At 34.7% G+C, this 21,977-nt stretch overlaps 3 protein-coding genes across 5 annotated transcripts; 1 reads left to right on the forward strand and 2 right to left on the reverse strand.

Annotated features, from left to right (window-relative positions):
- The first annotated feature begins 278 nt into the window (after nucleotides 1–278).
- On the forward strand, nucleotides 279–8,449 carry tial1 (TIA1 cytotoxic granule-associated RNA binding protein-like 1). 3 transcript variants are annotated; one of them, XM_065296726.2, is made up of 12 exons: nucleotides 279–439; nucleotides 1,611–1,707; nucleotides 1,952–2,104; nucleotides 2,239–2,293; nucleotides 2,372–2,459; nucleotides 3,980–4,055; nucleotides 4,352–4,460; nucleotides 4,755–4,850; nucleotides 4,930–5,014; nucleotides 5,442–5,565; nucleotides 5,770–5,909; nucleotides 7,171–8,449. In XM_065296726.2, exons 1-12 carry the CDS (start codon nucleotides 411–413, stop codon nucleotides 7,283–7,285), a joined length of 1,167 nt encoding a protein of 388 aa, XP_065152798.1. In that variant the 5' UTR covers nucleotides 279–410; the 3' UTR covers nucleotides 7,286–8,449. The 3 variants fall into 3 exon arrangements, with proteins under 3 accessions (XP_065152798.1, XP_065152799.1, XP_065152800.1); XM_065296727.2 differs by lacking the exons at nucleotides 279–439; nucleotides 1,611–1,707; nucleotides 1,952–2,104; nucleotides 2,239–2,293; nucleotides 2,372–2,459 and adding exons at nucleotides 2,465–3,264; nucleotides 3,475–3,542; XM_065296728.2 differs by lacking the exons at nucleotides 279–439; nucleotides 1,611–1,707; nucleotides 1,952–2,104; nucleotides 2,239–2,293; nucleotides 2,372–2,459 and adding an exon at nucleotides 2,465–3,542.
- Nucleotides 8,229–16,928, reverse strand: pkd2l1 (polycystic kidney disease 2-like 1). Its single transcript, XM_065296725.2, has 15 exons — nucleotides 16,638–16,928; nucleotides 16,364–16,480; nucleotides 15,584–15,696; nucleotides 13,552–13,805; nucleotides 13,144–13,368; nucleotides 12,799–13,027; nucleotides 12,482–12,652; nucleotides 12,195–12,376; nucleotides 11,984–12,104; nucleotides 11,781–11,879; nucleotides 11,519–11,640; nucleotides 10,310–10,427; nucleotides 10,128–10,198; nucleotides 9,906–10,011; nucleotides 8,229–9,766 (listed from the first exon to the last, which is right to left on the reverse strand). The coding sequence occupies exons 1-15, from the start codon at nucleotides 16,906–16,908 to the stop codon at nucleotides 9,632–9,634; spliced, it is 2,334 nt and encodes a 777-aa protein (XP_065152797.1). The 5' UTR covers nucleotides 16,909–16,928; the 3' UTR covers nucleotides 8,229–9,631.
- Nucleotides 16,929–19,717: 2,789 nt separating this feature from the next.
- atoh7 (atonal bHLH transcription factor 7) lies at nucleotides 19,718–21,624 on the reverse strand. The gene has a single exon (XM_065297543.1). The coding sequence runs from the start codon at nucleotides 20,455–20,457 to the stop codon at nucleotides 20,047–20,049; it is 411 nt and encodes a 136-aa protein (XP_065153615.1). The 5' UTR covers nucleotides 20,458–21,624; the 3' UTR covers nucleotides 19,718–20,046.
- Nucleotides 21,625–21,977: the final 353 nt, after the last annotated feature.

Genomic DNA, 21,977 nt, shown 5'->3' on the forward strand with positions numbered 1-21,977 from the left:
AGGTATTGATTACAATTTTTACTAATAAATAACATTGTTAAGATATTGTACTGTAGCAAAAGCTGTTAATTTGTGGTAAACCATAACATGTTTTATTTTATCTAAAAACTAGTTTTAAATAAAAGATATTTAGTAATATTAATATTTTGATTGTCTGTTTGAGGTGAGTTTCTCAAGAAAGATCTCCTCTCACATGTCAGGTTCACTCAAAAACACGCTCATTTGATCCTCTCACCCTACAAAGCGCCGTGATTTCGCGCATGCGCAGTGACTGTCTTCCTGACTAGCCGGGTTCCGCCATTTTCTATTCAAGATTGTAAGTAACACCAGTCCTGTATTGTTCGTCCCCAAAATAAAACCAACCTGAGATACCGAAAACAAGTTTTGTTTACACCCCCTGGCATCCGAGAATGGAAGACGAGAGCCATCCAAAAACCCTGTAAGTAGCTGAAAACACAGACCCTGTCAGTGCTCACTACAAAAACGCTTAATTTTAGCACCACTAACACACTTTTAGCTAAAAGCTAGCTTCAAAACGACGCCAGACCTAACGTTTTGGTGTTATTTGTATTTATTAAACACCGCGTATTTTTGTCAGGGATTCGACGAGTAATTATGCCTCGCATGTGATCAAGTACAAAAGTTATTAATCCTTTGTCCGCGAACGTACGAGAAACTGTTTGCATTAGCATTGCTAGGCTAAGCCAGCTTCTACGCATAAGGCATGAAAACACTTAACTTAATTGTAAGGTTTACGTAAAGATCGTAACACAATTGGATTTGTATTACCAGAATGAAAGTATTAATGCTTACCACATAATAAAGCAAACTATCAGGGTTAATATCAGTTTGTTTAAATGAGTGTGTCATTGTCTTGTTGGTTTGGTAAAGGCCTGTGATCTAATCTTAGGGCCTGCTGTTTCTCAATTATGTTTAAATTCGTATTTGGTGCTAGACTGTCAAATATACAATTTCTCAATTAACTCTTAACTTTACATTAACCACAAATTAATGTAGCCCATAGTTTTGTGCTGTAGCCCCTAAGGTCACTCAGACATAAGAGAGCTGTCAAATGTTAGCGTGCGTGTGTATGTGTGTGTTGTGGCTATGCATAATTATTAGGGATGCACCGATAGGATTTTTTTGGGCCGATACCGATTAAAATAGACAACTTCTGTCCGATACCGATGCCGATATTAAACACTTGTATACAATATACAGTTGGTCTATTAGCTAGTTTATTTCTGCATTAAATTATTTTTACTGAACATGGATTGGATCTAATTAACATTCAACTGACCAACATAATAAAAGTGGCACAAATTAAGCTAAAAAAATATAATAAGACAGCATGACAACCTTCAAATGTGGTTTTTGCTATTCAGCATTTCTTTTATTAACAACATTAACTCATTTTTTTAACATATAATGGATTTCTTTATGCAGTTAATTAATAAACAATCGGTATCGGCGTTTCTCGTGCTATTGCCGATAGTTTCAAATTCATAAAAAATCGGCCGAAAAATATCGGCGGCCGATACATCGGTGCATCACTAATAATTATAAGCTATTTACGTCAAGTTAAAATATACTTTTATTTACATTTTCAGCTACGTGGGGAACCTTTCAAGAGATGTTACAGAGAACTTGATTCTTCAGTTATTTACTCAGATTGGGCCATGTAAAAGTTGTAAGATGATAACAGAGGTAAATATGCATTGAAAGTTGCACTTTTTATATTTTCACAGAAAATATTTTGAGCTTGTCAGAACAAAGTTTCTGATTTCAAATGGGTTTGTGTGTAAACACTCGCCAATTAACATTTGAAATTTTCATGTTGTTTTATAATAGATAAATATATTTTTTCTGCTGAAGACAAAATGTAAAGCAGAGTGTTCCACACAAAACCCATGCATTTGCAATAATATATTTTCCCGGCTTTTCTTCTCAGCAATCCGATAGCAGCAGGAAGGTGAACTCTTCTATTGGATTTTCTGTTTTGCAGCATACAAGCAATGATCCATATTGCTTTGTGGAGTTCTTTGAGCACAGAGATGCCGCGTCTGCTTTAGCCGCCATGAATGGAAGGAAGATTTTGGGAAAGGTACTTGTTGTTTCATCAGTTCTTTAAACAAGTATGCCAATATTTGGTTTGATCCAGAGTGTTTATTATGAAGCCTGTACCTTGTATTATGTTACCAAGCACCATATCTGTAGCAAATATATTTTTATTGACAGGAAGTCAAAGTAAACTGGGCAACAACTCCTAGCAGTCAGAAGAAAGACACATCCAGTACGTAATTAAGTTTAGTTTATATTATAATTAAGTTGGTTTTAATTGTTTACTTAATTTTTTTATTTCTACTTTCAGATCACTTTCATGTTTTTGTGGGAGATCTGAGCCCAGAGATCACGACGGATGACATAAGAGCTGCATTTGCACCCTTCGGGAAAATCTCGTAAGTTTCCAAAGGTCGCACCATTTTGTATGTTCTTCTTTTGTCTGAATAATGTTGGGTGATTGTGTGCGATTACTTGGTGCCAATAAATCTTTACATAGTTTTTAGCCCAGCCAAATTTTTATAAAAATCATGAGCAAAAGCTCTGGTTAAAAATCTGTAGTTCACTTGAAATTATTAAAGGGATGCATTGATACACCAGACTTTTTTTTACATTTACTGCACGTTTGTCATTGTCTTGATGTACTAGAGAAAGCTGGCATGTGTGTCACATTTCTGTGAGTAATCAAAAGTTTGTTTCACAAAAATGTGGTATCCTGTCTTGATGTCTTTCTCTCAACATAATACAAATGTATGCTTCTGCAAGTTGTAAGCCGGCACAGCTTTTGTCCTAAAAGTTGTTGATTCACTTCAGCAGTTAGTGTTTTAAGAACAGGATGTCATAGTGGGTTCAAATCATTTTGATTTAATTTATCCTAATGATGATCAGATCACATATTGAGTATCATCAGGGCAGCTTAGCCACTATTTTTTTCCATATCAATCTCTTTTAAAGTGTACCTTAAAAATTTTCCATGACTAATCTCCAATGCTATTCAGAAACTGGTAAGTAGTTTTGATTTACTAAAGCAGTTAAACTGTTAGTTGAAAACACAAAAATATATGCACTTCTATTCTGAGAAGATTCTCCTTCAGCTCTGAGTGTCAGTTAATAGAGCTCTGGTTATTTTACAGAAATGCTCATAGGATTGGACAGGAGCTTGAAGGCTAACAGCAAGGAACTGTGCACTCTGGGAACTCAGATGTAGATTTTCTTTCTATTTACTCTTTGCTTTTCATATTTGTATAATGCATAATTTTCCCATTAACGTTGAAGTAGCGTAGACTTTTAACAAACCTCAGATAATGCAAAGTATTTACTTGAAATAAAATTGTTTCATGTTGGTTTTCCTAGTTGTGTTGATAGTTTGATTCTCCTAAAATTCTGAAAATGTCAATTTTTCGAAATTTGCAGCTTCCCAAACTCCGTATTGGTGGTAAAGAATTGACCAGGAAAAATAAAGAAATCTGTTAACAGGCCATGTATGCCGTTTAATTCCTTTCTTCTTTTTTGATATTTCTATGTACTCTTAATGAGTAGAATTAGAGTCAACAGCTCAAATTAGGAATGCATGGTAATGAATGACATTTGGTGGATGACATAAGACCTAGCAGATAGGATAAAAATTGGAGTATTTGTTGTTTCACAGGAGATGAAAAAAGTTCTGTGCAGGAGCTTTTATACATGCATTATTAGTGTAGGTTGCATGACTTTGATTTTTTTGTTTTAGTTTTTACCAGTAATCAAGAAAGATACAGGAGTTATTAGTGTAATAGGTTATCGTAACAGTGTCTCGCAGTACTGTGTGTGTATGTGTGTGTACATGTGTGTGTGTGTGTGTGTGTGTGTGGCTCCTTTCTTTTTTGGAAGCTTACAGCAAGCCGTCAATGAACTGACATCTGTTACGTTTTTCTTTCAGGGATGCACGAGTGGTGAAGGATATGACAACAGGGAAATCAAAGGGGTATGGATTTGTGTCCTTCTATAACAAACTGGTAAGGCTCCAGTACAGGAACACAGAGTGAGGTTATTCTATTTCTGTTTACTCTGATTATTATTTTTAGAGCTTTAGTATAACATAGATTAAACCTACTAAAAATTTGTTTTTAGAAAAATTTGTTTTTATTGGATTACAGGTATAAATACACTCTCTAGAAAATGTTTATGGAAAGTTCCTTATAACACAGATAAACTAATGAAAGGCTAGTAGAGATGCTGAGATATTGTATTAGTTTTTTTTTTGCCTTTAGTTGGTAATCTAGAAAAGCAGCAATTTCTCTTTTTTTTGTAGGATGCTGAGAATGCTATGGGACACATGGGTGGTCAGTGGCTTGGTGGACGACAGATCCGGACTAACTGGGCAACACGGAAACCACCCGCACCCAAGAGTGTGCAAGACAGTAAGCATGTTCATGCTTTTCTCTATATTGACTTACAAAAATAAGCCATGAATAAGCATATTAGACAAAAACCATATTTTTATAAATGGGAATATTAATGAAGCTAGGAGTACACAGCATGGCTTTTTAAATACTACAGTGGTTAGCAAATTAACCTTAATTTTACCAGGAACATTTTTTATCATCCTCTTTGCTTTGATGTTACAAATGAGCTAACTGTTAAATTAACTGTTCTATACCCGTTGATGGATGATATGAGCTATTTTATATAACTGTAATTGGGTGAAATTGTAGATAACTCTAAGCAGCTAAGGTTTGATGAGGTGGTGAACCAATCGAGTCCTCAGAACTGCACTGTGTACTGTGGAGGCATTCAGTCAGGTCTCTCAGGTAAGTCTGTGCTTTCCTTTTGACTCTCTACAATTGATAAGTTTTTTTATGATATAACCATAAGCCTTTTTTCCAACAGAACATGTTATGCGACAGACATTTTCTCCATTTGGACAGATAATGGAGATTAGAGTTTTTCCTGAGAAGGGGTATTCTTTTATCAGGTATTATTTGAAAGGATTTGCTCATATTTTGTTATAAAACCCAATGTTTTCAATATGGTATTTGTTAGCCATGTTATAGTTGGTCTACATTTTACACAGGTCAGTTTGTCATGTGTTATATGATGTTATGTTCGAGAACCACCTGCAATTATAAAACTTATGTAGGACATAAATGGTGTACTGTTAATTCACAGGAACAGTTATAAGCTGATACTCAATAATCTTTAAAATATTGGTCTAAGACAGGCATGAAATGTGTTCAATGCCGTTGATTTTTCAACAGGGGGCAGCATAAGCTAAACCATCTGTTGACCTCACATTCTGTTTACAGATTTCAGCATATCATAGCGATGACATATCAAGATTTAATTACAGAAGTAGGATTACTGTGTTCTTCATATTTCTTTGTTGTTGTTTTTTCTCTCAGGTTCTCCTCTCATGAAAGTGCTGCCCATGCTATTGTGTCAGTGAATGGGACCACCATCGAGGGTCATGTTGTTAAGTGCTATTGGGGCAAAGAATCACCTGACATGGCCAAAAATGTCCAACCGGTAATGCATGATGTATCTAGAATGACTTTCATTAATCTTCCTTTAATGTTGTATTAAATCCATTCTGTAGGTCATGGGTGGGCATTAGTGGTAAAGCCCACTCCTGCTATAGCATCAAGCTACTACGTCATCCATACAGAATATGCTATTTATGTTCAGTAAACATGTACGCCTAGACATAACCCTACGATGCTGTATTCACAGATGGAATATGGTCAGTGGGGACACTGGAATCAAATGTATGGTAATCCTCAACAGTATGGTCAGTACATGACAAATGGCTGGCAGGTACCATCCTATGGCGTGTACGGGCAAACGTGGAATCAACAAGGATTTGGTGTAGAGTAAGTTTTAATTGTAAAATGATTTTTTACATATTTAGTTTTTGCATACGCACTTTTCTAAGTTGAAGTAAACTGACAGTCTGTAGAGAGGATTAATATTGATTGTATTGTATGTGAATCAGTGGGGGCTCGTGACTGCTCATCCACAAATTCAAATGTGTTTGGATTGTCATCTGTGTTGTTTGCGTTTTCAAAATATGTGTTTGTTGTGTCATGTGAACCATGTGCATCACGTGTTTTGTCAAAATAAGTGCCTGCTGCACACACGTCAAAACCGTTTATGATAAAAGAGACACTCACATTCACAAAATACACACAAGACACTCCCTTAACTTTAAACTCTGATTACGAATGAGATTATGCGAGTATCTGGCAAACGTGAGCGTCTCTTTTATCATCAACCCAGTAGACGCATCTGCAGCAGACACTTATTTAGACAAAACACGTGATGCACACAGGATCTCTAGATGTGCAGAACACATATTTTGAAAAAAGGAACCACACACATGACGGGTTACATACATGTTGTGACGAACTTTGCATCGAGCGCCCCCGAAAAAAGAAGTCACCGGCCGCCACTGATGTGAATGTTTGGGTTTCTAAAGATGTAAGGCGTATTGTGTTATTTGATTAAATTATGCAAGTCAATTTTGTTTAAACAAGTATAAAGGAAAATACTTTGTTTTGTGGCTCATGTTGTACATGTAAAAGAACTTAACTCTTTCACCGCCAGCGTTTTTAAAAAAAGTTGCCAGCCAGCGCCAGCGTTTTTCATGATTTTCACCAAAGTTTAATGCCTTCCAGAAAATGTTCTTCTTTAAATATATAAACATACAATATACCAAATGAAAGAACAGACCCTCTGCTTTCAAACAAAAAAAACCGTTTCATCCTACCTTTAGTGGTTCTTTTGCAATCAGCATTTGAATATGGGTAGGTTTTTGCAAAAACACCATATTTTGAGCAAAAAGCAGATATAATTCCATTTATATGACGGACTTTTCATAGAGATCCCATTCAGCGCGATCTTTAAAACAGACACGGACATGCAGCTGCTTGCCATAGGGCAATACTTCCGGTTTTAAAAAGTTGCGGAAGGGCGCCACCTGGTGGATAATAGCGGTATTGCGGAAAGACGGAAAATCTCGTCATTGGCGGGGAAGCGTTTTCTCTTAATTGACGAGATATCTCGTCAATGGCGGGGAAAGAGTTAATAACATTGTAGACTCTCTGTGTTGACCACCTCCTTTTTCCACCCTAGACAGTCACAATCCCCTGCCTGGGTGGGAGGATTTGGGACACAACCCTCTCAGGCTCAGCCCGGCCAAGTGATGAACCAAGCAAATTTTGGCATGGCTGGCTACCAGACACAGTGATCTAGCCCTCATTTTTCATAACACACCTCTCACACTTTATCTTTAACCCTCGCTGTGAGAGCAGGTTCTAGAGACTTATGGGAGCACATCATCTTTTTCCCTACAAGCATCGGATGTAAATCAGGATTCACTTTAATGTAAAGACACCCATTTAGATTAGAGACAATTGAAATGACCACCTTTAATGGAAATCTGAATTCCTGTTTTAATGGAATTGGACAAGATGTTGTATTGCATCCCATCCCTTTTTACTGCATATCTTGAGAACTGCAGTTTTTCCTCCTAAACCCAGATTCACAAACCTCATTGGTGGAAAGCATATGGTGTAAATTATCTGAATATGTGGTTGAGGGTTTTTTTTTTTTTTGAACAAAGTAATTTCTTTCCCCTTGCGAAGTAGATCATTTGCTAGTTTAAGGTATGGACTATGAATTTTGTATAAAACAACAAAAAACCTAAACATTCTGACTCGGCAAACAAATGTAAGTAAAGGCACTTTTTTGGGGGTTCATTGAACCTGTGTCTTGTAAATGTTGACATGTAAATGAATTTCTATGTGCAGTGGTGTATATTTAATCCACATTAGCTCTCCATTCTCCTTCAAATTCTAGAGCTCTTTGATACTGTGTGTATATCTATCTTTTTACTTCAATTTGCAAACGCAGTGAAACATCTCCCATTCACAATGGAAAAAGAGTCTTGATGGCCAAATCTGTTAATATCTTTTGATAACGTGGCCTAGAGTAAGGGTTTCAAGCATGCATTCTGTCTCACAGGATGTGCAGAACAAATGCAGCTTATGTTAGACGCTTAAAGTGTGGTTGACATGCTTAACAGATTCAGTGAAATTACAAGCAAGCCTTAATCTTCAGTCAGTCACACAAATTTCAGTTGAACAATTTGAGACCCTAATAGAGAGCTGTATTTTAGAGCCTACTGTAAATTTCGTCTTTTTGCTGTTTTAACATATGCGTGCCATTTTTGAGTAGCCAGAGAAAAAGGTTTGATTTTTTTTCTGCTGGGAGCAGTAAGGAATTGCATGTTTCAAACAATAATATTGAGGTTGCTCAACGTATTGAATGTAAAAGGCAGAAACGTTTGAATACAATTTAGCAGTTTTCTTTTTAGTCTGAATGAGTCAATAAATGAAACATTGGAAAATTATTTTTTTCATGCAGTTTTTTTACATGTATGCATTTGGCAGACCCTTCTATCCAAAGAAAATTACAATGCATGACAAAGTATACATTTTATCAGCATGTTTACGGGGTTTGAACCTTTAGCATAAACCATTCTCTGCAGGCACTTAAAAAATTAGGTAATTGAAATGTGGCTCTCCTCATGATGTCATAAGGAGATCTTATTATAATAATACCGTCCCATAATCTGCACTATCCAACCATGGCACTGCCATTTGGTTCAGAGAGAAAAATAATTCACAGCATAATTGAGTTTGAATTGCAACAAACTGCCATCATTGTGATCAGTGTTTGCACTTCATCCGCTCATTTGCATTTTAAAGGACACACCCAAAACGGCACATTTTTGCTCACACCTACAAAGTGGCAATTTTAACATGGTATAATAAATTATCTAGATGGTATTTTAAGCTAAAACTTCATATATGTGCTCTGGGGACACCAAAGATTTATTTGACATCTTAAAAAATTATTGTGACATGGCCCCTTTAGACATCAAATGATGAGCATGAAGTAAATAAAGAAACTTTTTTTGCAATTTTAAGTGTTTATTTGGCTATATTTATTAATAAACATCAGAATAGATAAATATTTAAATTTTCGGAAATACATGATGAACTACTCATGTTCTAAGATTAATAAAAGCATAAACTATTCCAGTTTGGATATACACAGGTGTGTTTACACATTCATAGTAAGCATATCCAGGAAGAAATTATGTCTCTAAAAATATATCAAGTCATTTTCATTCTTAATTAATTACATTATACATTTGAACTCTGCGTTTGTCGTATGATTAAATATCAACATATAAATTACATCAAACTGACTTACACTTTTTATTTCTGCTCATGCTGTATCAGTACAGAAGCAGCTTTTTAACAAGAACTACTAGTCATCGTGAAAGCAGTCTTAACAGAGAGGAAGGAGAGAATAGTAGTCATCAATTTATTCCCTTTTAAAGCTTTGAGTAACAAGTGCATGAACAATCAGATACAGAACAGATACAAGTACATTTCTGTGTCCACATGGGGTACTACATGATATCTATTCTAAAATAATACCTTCTCCCACTGTCACATTCAGAGTCTTTACATCCTCAGACTTCGATTAAGCCTTTTATTCAAACCCATGAGGTTGTGATGAATCAGTGACGTGCATCTGGATATAAACGGTTCCTCAGGATGCCATTTGGAACAGCTGGTGACCAGGCGGGTGGTCCTGGTTCTGGAGTTCTTGCCAGGCTTAACTGAATATTCCCTCCTGAAGCTGGTCTTGATTCCTGACATAAAAGAAGAATGCATTATTTTCTCAAATATATGTATGAATCATGTACTTGAAATATGTTGTGGAAAAGCATTAGGAAAAATTGTGTATTCTGGTTTATGCAGACTTATTTGGCATAAGAAATAAGCACTCACAGCATCTCTGATCATGCCACTGTTTTCCATTTTCTCCATGATACCATTGACTTTAGACATTATAGTGGCCACAGAATTCTCCAGTTGAGTAACTTTGTTAGCCAGCCTGGGATTGAAAAGCAAAAAATTATTAACAGATGAAGACCGGTACCGTTGCAAAAATAGACATTAGTCGCTATTGTTGTAATTTTGTATTGTTTTAATATTTTAAACAACACAAACTTTTGAAACTCTTTAGGACATGTCTCTCCCTGATCCTCTGAAAGATTGCGAAGCTCCTCGTTAAGTGCGTCCTGATAGAAAAAAGATTTTAGCCTTTATCTAAAATGACTCAATCAAATCAGTATTAATATCAAAATGAATTTAAATCCGAAAACAAGCCAGTGCAAAAACAATAAACACACCCTTTTCTCCTCCAGCTCTTGTTTCATTCTCTCCTGTTCCAACTTGTCCAAAGTCTGGTTCCCATCCTGGTCAAATTTGGAGAAAGCATCTGAGATTTCCTGATCACTATGACCTTTTCTGAAAAATACATAACCAGAATACATGGGCTCATATTTACACAATTATTAAAGTCTCTGTAAAGTCAATCTTGGAAATTGTTATATAACAATTTATAAATGTTAGAAATGTATTGCTGAAACACGCCAAAAAAGACTGTAAACTATTTAATATTGAATCATTAGATCATAAAACAAATTTTGACTATTTTGTGTGTGGGATTATTTAAAACATGGCCCCGCCCCTAACACACTCCTGAGCATCCATTTAAAGTTGAAAGGACACGCCCCCACCGCTTGATAGCCAACACAATCTCATGGCAAGTCGTGTTATAGTCACAAAATATTTGATTAATTTATTCGTGTTGATGGACACGATTTTACGCTTTTTCCGTGCCATTTAGCACCAATGTCTTTTACATGGCAGTCAACACGAATTTCTGTAAATAGTTTTTCGTATTAGTGGAAAGACTTTTTGTGTCATTTTATGTATTGTTTTCTCATTGTTTTTTCTTATTTTTAAATCATTGTTGCTTGGGGATGGGGTTAGAGTTGGGGTTTGGGTTAGGAAGTAATTTCATGTATTGGTTTCTACATGTTTTTCTTCCGATTTTAAAACTATTTTCACTTGGGGTTAGAGTTAGGCTGTCTGAAATGTAACAAAAATTAATTCTTACCCCAATCTCAAGCCACAATGGTAAAAAATAAGAAAAAACAATGTGAAAACAATACATAAAATGACACAAAAAGAAAGTCGTGCCACAAACACGAAAAATATTTATAGAAATTCGTGTTGACTGACACGAAAAAGACATTTGTGCTCAATGACACGGAAACGTGTCCATGAAAACAAATAAATTTTGTTAATAAAATATTTCGTCACTATAACACGACTTGCTGTGAGATTGGGTTGTGAGAGCAGAGAATGCTCCCTATTTTTTAAGATTTTGAAACATATTTTATTTGTTATTTCCATCATTCAAATTTGTTTGTTTGGTTGGTTGGTTAATAACAAATTTTTCTGTGGTGTGACAAACTAAAAACACATTTAATATCCGACTTTACAGGGACTTTAACTCATATAGTTAAACTTAATTTTATATTTTCACTTACTCTTTTAATGCATCTCTGAAATCTTTAAAAGTCAGCTCACTAGAACCGGAATCCAACGCTTTCTGCACATCAGAGATCTTTTCCTTTTTAAGTTTCAGTTTCGTGACTGTCTTTTCATAACTCTAAAATGAAAGCACACATGATAGTATCAACTTTTCCCTTTGTAATTTAAATGATCAGAATACAATAAACGTAGTTTTTATGATCTTTTACACATATGCTAAATTGACTGAAGCATGTAAGATGAGACTTTGTGGTGTACCTGTTTGATGAGGTCGGAGATCTGGAATTCACCTTTTTGAGAAGCGAGCTCTGACTTCACCTCCGAGTATGTGTCATTAATGATGGCCAGAAACATGTTCTGTTAAATCCAATTACCAGGTTAATTGATTATAGACACACCCGAACTTTACAAGCATCTATAAGTATAGGCCTACACAAACTGTTTGACTTTGAAAGACTTACCAGTAACACAAAGAAGACAAAGAACACATAGGAGAAAAAGTATATTGGTCCCAGTACTCGGTTTGCTCTGTCGATGGAATTATAATCAAAATCTCCCAAGATGATACGAAATTGGGTAAAGCTGTAAATGAAGGAAAACGACATTAACAACGTTAACATGTTGCATGCATGACATGCCTATACATGTCATTTAATAAAAACACATTCTTACATGCACTTGTTAAATGTACTGAATGTTTCGACTTCCATTCCAAAGAGCAGGTATCCCAGTTGAGCATATGCAAAAAACACAATAAAGAACATGATGGCAAATCCAAAGATGTCTAAAGCACACCGTGCCAGGGTGGATGTCAGCTGGCTCATCGTCTTATTGAAGCTGATGTACTTGAATATCTGCAGGCATAGATAAAAACCCATTACAATATCATTATTGGTCATTTCAATTAAATAAGTTAAACTTTAACTTAGTGTTATGTTGAATATTCATTCAAAATATACCTTAACCCACGCAAAAAACAAGTTCACTGCATTCATGTTGTTGTATTGGGTTTGCCAAAATGCAAGGAATTCAAAATCAGCATAGATGTTTGGTTGCTCCAGAATACTTGTAAGTAGCTTATCCACCTTTATGGTCCGGAATACACTGAAAGCTATGGCAACTAGAGAAAGCTGTTCAAAACACACACAATAAAAATTCAATTCATGACCTCCATAATAGTCAGCAGCATTTATTCAGATCAGAAAAATATTTACAAAAAAATACAATTTGTTAATATTGAATTGAAAGCTCAAGCATATTTATATACTTTACTTACCAGTATCACCAGTATATCTACAATGTTCCAGATGTTTTTAAAGTGGGACATTTTATGGATTCGGAATTCCAGAATTTCCTCCATAATGTAATAGAGAATGAACACACAGAACACAATCTCACAGCCCATGACGAAATAATCCCAGTTGGTAACATATCGAATCAGCTTTACAGTGCGAATCTGATATGATGTGATTGCTCCACCAGTAGCTGGAAATTCAACCACTAATCTGAAAGAAAAAATAATGAGATAATAATTTTTTTTTTCACTGATAAACCTAATAAACTGTCAGACCGGATGTGGTGTTTTAGAAAATGCACAACAAGAGCAAAATGGTCTATTCACCTTACAACGCTGAAGAGATTGATATTGGCATTGTAGGTCGAGAAGTCGATGAAAAGAACCCGAGTTCCCCGATCAAGCCACAGATTGCTTTTGAGTTCTTCTAGGATATCAGCACTCTCAATTTTGGACTTTGTCAGGTCTTGATAATATCCTGCTCCACTGTATGTGCTCAGCAATCCCCAGTGACTCGATCCTTTCATCTCCTTTTCTGTGTGGTACTGCCATCTGAAGAACAATGAGATTTATTATAAATAATAACATTCCAACAAAGAAACATTTATCTGACAAACTTTAAAACAAACTTTTGGAACCTCAAGTATCTTATAACGTTTACAGCAAGAATTATTGTTAAATAGCCAAACAACGAAAAAAGTGCATGTGAGCGCTCCCGTCAATCCTGACACTCACGCTGTACCGTTGATCAAACCAAACGCGCTGTCATCCTCTTTCTTTTCATTGTACATATCAAAACAGTCTGAGATTTCATTCCGAAAGTCTTCGTGCACCTTGCAGGAGTTTTTCTTCACTTTGATCTGTCGGATGCGAGGGACGCCTAGCAACATGTTCTCATAGTAAATCAAGGATTGGTTTTCGTTAATAAGATCCATATCATTGTAATACTTATTCCAGTATAGGCTGTCAAGTAGGCTCCCTTCCATGTACTGTAAAAATGCAAAAGACATAAACAAAGGAATTAGAGGTTCTGAGTTGTAGTAAATCTGTCCAACACTGTAAAAAAGATTTGTTGGTTCAACTTGAAAACCAAAAAGGTTGCTTAAAAATATTAATTAACTAAAAATTTTAAGGCAATAAGGTTACTTATCTTCTTTACAGTGTAGAAAACCAAGCTTATGCAGATGTCCAAAAATTGATAAACATGTCATATGAACAGATTTACTCATCAAAATAGATTAAATAAAACTTAAAAAAAGAAGTTTAAGTTTTTCATTGGTCACTACACAACACTGTAAAAAGTTAAATTGAATAATGTTCAACAAACATAATTAAATATATTGAACACCTTTTTTTCAAAGTAGTCCACTTATTTTGTGTATACTAAATAAGATTAGCCCTCAACATGTTGCTAACGAATATTAATTTGTTCACTGGACTTTCAGTATTTCAATATTTCAGTATTGGAGCAAAATGTGTTAAAAAGTTTGCTCAACTAACCAAACTGAATTATCTGAACAAACTCTTTTAGAAGTAAACAAGCATTCCCAGCATGCATTGCATCATTATATTATTATTATTATTATTATTATTACTTTTAATTATGTTCAATTCTGTGATTAAAATTATTAAAAAGATGACTGTTTTAGTGTTTGCTGGCTTTATTTCATGCTGTTGATGTTGTTTGCTATCTTTTGTATTTAGAGTTGTTAGAACTAATTTTTTTGTATTGAAGTTGACATAAATCATCAAATTGAGTTAGGTAAACTACTTCGCCCAAAAGGTGAGTAAACAAGAAAAATTTGTTGTGCTGACTTTTTTACAGCACTGTAAAAATACTTTGCTGCCTTAAAATTTTTGGTTAAATCATCTCAGATTTACAAGTCATGTCAACAGAGATGAGTTGTCACAACTTATAAAATATAGTTGAGAAAAGTCAACTTAATGTTATAAGTTATAACAACTCACCTGTAGTTATAACAACTCATCTCTAGTCAAGATAAATAATAGTAAGTTAAATTGACTTGTAAATCCGAGTTGATTCAACAAAAATTTTTAAGGCAGCAAAGTATTTTTTACAGTGAGTGTATACACAGAATGAAGTAGTGAAATGCTTAATAGGACACTGTAAAAAATTCTTTGTTACCTTAATTTTTTGTTTAATCAACTCAGATTTACAAGTCATTTCAACTTAACTATTATTTATGTTGACACGAGATGAGTTGCTATAACTTATAAAATGAAGTTGACATATTTCAACTATATTTTATAAGTTATAACAACCTGTCTCGAGTCAAGATAAATAATAGTAAGTTGAAATGACTTGTAAATCTGAGGTTGATTAAACAAAAAACTTATGGCAGCAAAAGATTTTTTACAGTGCAGTTTACGATAACAAAATATATATAGAATATTATATATGTACTATTACACTGTAAAAAAATACTTTGCTTCAACTTTTTGAATCAACTCGAATTTACAAGTCATTTCAACTTACTATTATTTATCTTGACTAGAGATTAGTTGTTATAACTACAGGTGAGTTGTTATAACTTATAAAATTAAGTTGACTTTTCTCAACTACATTTTATAAGTTGTGACAACTCATCTCTGTTGACATGACTTGTAAATCTGAGTTGATTTAACAAAAAAATTTAAGGCAGCAAAGTATTTTTTACAGTGTAGAAATAAAAATAAAACAAATGAAGAAATTTAGATGAAGACAACTTTTATTCACATTAGAGACGTCAAAACAAGCTAAACTCACCGTCCACACATCATTCATGCTGCCAAGAGAGTAAAAGCCAGGGTTATTCACAAAGAGATTGGTCATAGCGTTTGTGTAATAGTAGGCAGAGCTGCTGGTCATCCCATAAGTCACTGTGTAAAAACATGTTTATAATCAGTCAACAGTACCATCACTAATTGAACTTTGCTCAGACGTGCTACACCATTCAACCTTAGACAGATAAAAGCCATCAATTCATTTAAGTTCCATCCATTAGCGGCATGAGCTCACGTCACAAAAAACCACAGGCACGGATGAGAGGCGGGTTGTTTGTTTGAGAGGATACAAATAACCCCCTTAAACAATGCGAATTCAGAGACAAAGCCTCAATTGCCTGACCTGAGCTCTTATCAGTAAAAGACAGCAGGGTTGTGATTGTATTCCTTTCAGGTCGAATTTTCCACTGGACAAAGCTGAGTTTTAACACAGGGGAGCATTAAACATTTTATAATAACCACTTAGTCTGATACACAACACTGATGATAATAGAGCATAATGTATAGGGGAGGGCAAGTACAAATGACTGACAAAAGAGCAAGCTAAGGAGATATTAAAAATTTCATATTGATACACACGCATGAGCAAAATCTAACTATGATCTCATTAGTCACACCTATAATGCTCTTCATTATTCATTTCAAGTTTAATTCTTTCAAATTCCACAGGTGTGCGCAATGTACAGTGATCTGACATTATATTTTGACACTATTCTCAGACAGAGAGGATAACATAAAGAAAATATATTACTCAATTACTTACACAGACATAAATCCACCAGGAAAAAAATGTAGATGACAAGTTCTTTGAGATTTGCTCTGACCACAAGCTCAGGATTTTTCTTTAAGTCTTTCGTTAAAGCTGCTGTTCCAAATAGTCCTAACAAATAGAAATAATCACTGTTTAAGATAAAACACAATACATTTTACAATTACATATAAATATACACACGTTAGCATCGCTGAGATGTCAATTGACATATTATCAAAACCTGACAGTGAAGCATCTGCTATTAATGTCTCATATTCTTCCTTACCTTTGAAGAAGGATGAGCAGCATCCAGATCTCTCCTTTTTGGGTTGTGGTTGTATCTTATCCCCAGCCAGATAGGGATTAGACATATTCATGTTGTCCAAAGGGCTGTGAAACATGGGCTGAGGGTTGTAGACGGTGTTGATGTCCCGTTTGACAGGTGGAGGAGAGCCATTATAGGCCTGATTCACCCAAGCCCCTTTCCCGAAGTTATCCAGCTCGCATGCCACTGAGTTGCTAAGTCGATTCTCAGAACGGTTCGGTAAGTGTTGCATGATGGTGAGGCGACTTTGACACGAATTCTCAAGTGAAGCTTTTGACTGAGGACAGATTGCACCTGCATTTATACCTTTCCACAAAAATCTACTCAAACAGAGCAGGGCAATGGTTTTCTGGAAGGAGTGGCCAATCTTTTGTTCATGGATCCATTAAGAACACAATCCTGCCATTAAGGAAACTGAGACATTCTGGAATAGCGTCATTGACAATACATTGACAATACTTATGTGATTGTTGCGTCACGTTATTTTAAACATGCTAACACAGGCATCAAAGATTAATATTTTATATAATAAAGAAGTTTGGATGTGATATATGCATGTGTAGATGAAAGCCAATAGATATCTAGCTAAGTTTGTGCCAACATGTTTTTTTTTTTTTTTTGATGAATACAATCTTTTGAAACTTTTTACAAAGTTTATAAAATTATAAGCATGTAGGGCAAGACATGAAGCCACATTAATGAGTTAAAACTGCTGATATGTTTCAATTCTTTTTTTAATTAATAATTATTAATTCATTAAATATTGATGCAAATCCTACCCTTATAAATAAACATATATTCAGTGATTTATGACATTAATGTATGTAGAGCCACCTGTCAGACAGCATTTAACAACAATAACCCGCAGCATCACAGAGGCCATAAACAATTTATGTTTTAAATAAAAAAATGGACCTCTTAAAAAAAAGATAAAGCTTTTATTTAGATTAATATAATAATTATGACATGGTGATGGTCATAATGACTAAATGGATTAAGATGGATGTATTAGTGGCTTCATGTACACACTTTCAGCTAAACACTGGCTGTTCACGCCTCATTGCCATTGAAAAGCCATATTATACACAGTCACCGGACTGCAAGGAGTTTAATCTCTTTACTTGATTAGGAGTGTTTAAGAGGACTGCACTAGTCAAGCTTGTACCATTGTTTAAAAATATACATTTACTGTCCTAAACTTTGAACATGAAAATATAACTTTTAAAAATCCACAATGTTTACATATTTTGTTTTACTTCTTATACCTCTAATTCAGTATTTTGTAAACAGCACATTGGATGCACAACGTTCAGCATCCTTTAAGCATGATTTATACCTATACAGCAGAGACATTAGAGGTGTCTTATCTTGAGACACAGAGGCTTTCACTGAAATGTGTTTATCTTTTTAGACAATGCCAGTCAGACCTTTTATTTGAGGACTTTATAGCAAAAAGCTATACTAAAATTTGGTTTTGATAGCAAACCTATATTTCAAAATAGATTAAGTTTGTGCCTGCAGTTAATATATGGCAGATATATCTTTTCTTTAGATTTATTTTTTGTTTAACATATTTTAAGAGCTTCCGTAGGTTTGAAGCTTATATATATGAAAAACATTTACAATCAGGTTCTGTTTGTTAACATTAAATCCATTAGCTAACATTAACTAACAATAAGCAATAAAAATTTTAGCATTTATTAATCTTGGTCAATGCCATATAGTTATTCATGTTAGGTTATTGTCTAATTGTAATAATGTATTAGTAAATGCGGAAAATAACACTTAGATTAATAAATGCTGTAGAAATATTGTTTATTTTTAGTTCATGTGAGCTAATGCATTTACTAATGTGAACAATACAACCTTAGGGTGTTACCACAAACAATTATTGCACTGTAATGTTTTGTACTGTTATGTATAAATATCTGATATAAAAATATACTATATACTATAAGTACTGTATATGTAATATATATATTTGTGTGTGTGTGTGTGTGTGTGTGTGTGTGTACCTGGTAATTATCACGTTGTGGGGACCAATTGTCCCCATAAAGATAGGAATACCAGTGTTTTTGTGACCTTGTGGGGACATTTTGATGTCCCCATGAGGAAACATGCTTATAAATCAAACAGAATGATGTTTATTGAGAGTGTGAAGTATCAGAAAGTTTTGTGTGATGGTTGGGGTTAGGGAATGGGGAAGGTAAGGGGAATAGAATATACAGTTTGTGTGGTATAAATTACATTATGTCTATGGAATGTCCCCACAAAACATGGAAACCAGTGTGTGTGTGTGTGTGTGTGTGTGTGTGTGTGTGTGTGTGTGTGTGTGTGTGTGTGTGTGTGTGTGTGTGTGTGTATATACAGTACAGGCCAAAAGTTTGGACACACTTGACTAAAATGTTAGCTATGATCTTAAAAATAATTTAAGCTGAAGGTGTATGGTTAAATACTTAAAATTACTTTTGTAGACAAAAATATACCCGTGCCAAACAGATACATTTTTGTTATTAGAAAACTTAAATTTTATTTTAAAATATTATATACTTGCATATTGAAGAAAAAGCAGCCAATAAGAGCCCAGATTAAATATGAACTCCTATACTCTTTAAAATTCATCATAAATTGAACATTTAAAGAAGCTTCTTAAAAAAAATGACACGCATACAGTTCAACAATTTCTAGGCAAAGGGTGACTGCACTTCCAATAAAAAAAATATAACAAATTTCCAAAGTTGAATTTGTGTTATGCCATAATTTGGATGAGTTTATTATTATTATGTTATATGGAATAATGTATAAATAAAGAACGAGTGAGTGTGTCCAAACTTTTGGCCTGTTCTGTATATAGTTTAGTGTTTATTTTTGCACTTATTAACAGCACTGTGTACAAAATACAAAACATTTATTACAGTACAAAAACAAATAAGTGACAATATTTATAATATTTGTTATTATGAAAACTTTATTACTATTATTTTGCCTTTCATTTAACATAAAAAAAACTATGGGCAAAAGCATGGCCAAAGATGACACGTTTTTCTCGAAAGACTTAATACAAAAATAAATAAAATCTGATGTAGAGAGTAACATAAAACACATGAAACACGCTAGTAACACATAAAACCATCAATGATAGTTGCATAATGGAAGATTGTTTAAAAAATGCACAAAAAACATCTTTTTAGCAACAATTAAAGCAAATATGTCTAGAAATATTATGCCTAGACTTTATTAAACGCTTCAAACTATTGACTTTCAGAACAATCAAAATAATATATTACATAATAATACATATGTATTTACTAACGGTTGTATCTGTGAAAAGACTGATACAAGTTAAGACACCACTGAATAAGATGAACACTTAGAGAGTTTCGTAGTGATAGGAGAATGTGCTGTGCATGCAGTCATTTTCAGTAGGAGAGTTATACTGCATATAGCAAGAATAGGTCTCTGGCTGCAGGCTGTGGAACTGCATATCAAGCCAATCTTTCGGAGGAGCCGCATGTCTACTGCCATCAGTCAGGATCCGATCGAGGGCCATAATGTAGCTCAGGGCCATTTGTAGAGTTTCATATTTAGAGAGTTTCTTGTCCTGACCCCATTGTGGAACCACTTTACGGAGCAGATCAAATGCAGTGTTCAAGCCCTCCATCCTCTTCCTCTCGCGAGCGTTGGCTGCCATCCTTCGCCGCACCGCGTTCTCAAACTTCTCAGGTTCTCTGGAGTCAGACTCTGACCCTGAATCTCCACAGCTAGGTCTGCGGGGCTTCATGACTCCTGGATGCTGGGCCAAAGGTCCACCAAACACAGCAATTGTCCTTTTGAAGATTCTTTGAGGAAAGATAATTTCTCCAGGCACAAGAGTGGGGACAAAAAGCCTGTTCTTCTTGTATTGACCGCTACTAAATCCAGAAATGACTCTGTGTACTCTGTGAGCCCAGACCTTGAGGCTTCTGCTTTGCCATAAGGATACACGATGCTTATATAGAGATTAACAGGTGGCAGCAGGTGGAGCCCCACCAAAAAAATGCCTTATTATTAATGAAACACATATCCAACAGCAGGACTAGTGGACTCAAACTAACCCCTTGCGCCCCAACCCCCATTAGCCCAAACTTTAATGACATTTCAATTAACTTTGGCTGGTCTATCAGCCAAGGCACCACTAAAATCATGCGTTATAAACACTGATAACTTACCATCTGGCCAGGGTCACCCCAACAACCAGGGGTGCTTGACAAAGACTATTACCTAATTAAAAGTGCATGCAACTTTAAGCAACAATGTCATCTTTATATCTCTTAGACAGGAGCATTGTCAATGTATTCATTTCTAAATGTGATGTTAAAGAGCTCAGATGCAAATCCCTCTAAGTGCATCATATTTGTTTTATTGTAAATTAGCATTTTTTTATCAGACTCTTAATGGATTCTACCAACAAGCCGGTATTTCGGAATGGCCGGAGGCAGGGATTAAGCAGATTTGAAGCGAAAGTATTTGATAAACGTATAATATGTCCCAAGAGCATTCGGTTAATATCATTATCTCATTTTTGATGGAGGTGGCGTTTAGCAGCTTTTGCATCTGAGCTCCTCATATGTTTTATACCAACGCCATCTGTCAAGAATTTGTACATATTTTACAAGTTGGCTAATTCGTATTAATTCATACGACCACATTTGTAGATTTTTGCACGATTTTCCTTGACCCCTGTGAGGTTGGGGTTAAGAGCGGGGTTAGGGGTTGGGTTTCATTATTGTTTTTACATGAGAATCATAAATTTTTGCACTTTGTATGATGTACTGTATCCTAAATAATGTAAAGAACATTCTGTGAAAATAATATACTTTTTTAAACATAAAACATTTAAAATAAAGTTGATATTATGTTCATGTTGTCCAAAAGTGCACAACAATGTTACCTTTACAACTCATTCAGATTACTGATAAATAAATAATAATCTTATAAATAATAATACATGTTTATAAATCTTTCGCTTTTGCCTATATAGGCAGGACTATCTAAATCATTTGAAATTTTTACTGTATTTTATGGAAAGTATAACAAGTTCCCTTATCTATAAAATCACCAGTAAACTCTAAAGATAACACCATATAATAAACATTACTGAGACAATTAATAATTGATTTGAGTGTCTCAAAGGAATTGAGTCAGACAGGGAACATTGACATGCTGTCAATCTCAATCTGTTGAATTCAATTTAGAGATGGGTGGATTTAAACGGGTGGAGTTTCCTAAAGAACAAGCTTGTTGAAGAATAAACTATCTTCT

Source organism: Paramisgurnus dabryanus, chromosome 20 (assembly GCF_030506205.2).
Source record: "Paramisgurnus dabryanus chromosome 20, PD_genome_1.1, whole genome shotgun sequence".
Lineage (NCBI taxonomy): Eukaryota > Metazoa > Chordata > Actinopteri > Cypriniformes > Cobitidae > Paramisgurnus > Paramisgurnus dabryanus.

Coding starts and splice junctions, on each gene's coding strand:
- tial1 (XM_065296726.2), top strand. CDS start 411: ATGGAAGACGAGAGCCATCCAAAAACCCT. Junction 2,105..2,238: donor GAAGGAAGATTTTGGGAAAG/GTACTTGTTGTT, acceptor TTTTATTGACAG/GAAGTCAAAGTAAACTGGGC. Junction 2,294..2,371: donor TCAGAAGAAAGACACATCCA/GTACGTAATTAA, acceptor TTCTACTTTCAG/ATCACTTTCATGTTTTTGTG.
- pkd2l1 (XM_065296725.2), bottom strand. CDS start 16,908: ATGCAACACTTACCGAACCGTTCTGAGAATCGACTTAGCAACTCAGTG. Junction 13,369..13,551: donor GGTTTGATCAACGGTACAGC/GTGAGTGTCAGG, acceptor ATTGTTCTTCAG/ATGGCAGTACCACACAGAAA. Junction 12,105..12,194: donor AGTACATTTAACAAGTGCAT/GTAAGAATGTGT, acceptor CTTCATTTACAG/CTTTACCCAATTTCGTATCA.
- atoh7 (XM_065297543.1), bottom strand. CDS start 20,457: ATGAAGCCCCGCAGACCTAGCTGTGGAGATTCAGGGTCAGAGTCTGAC.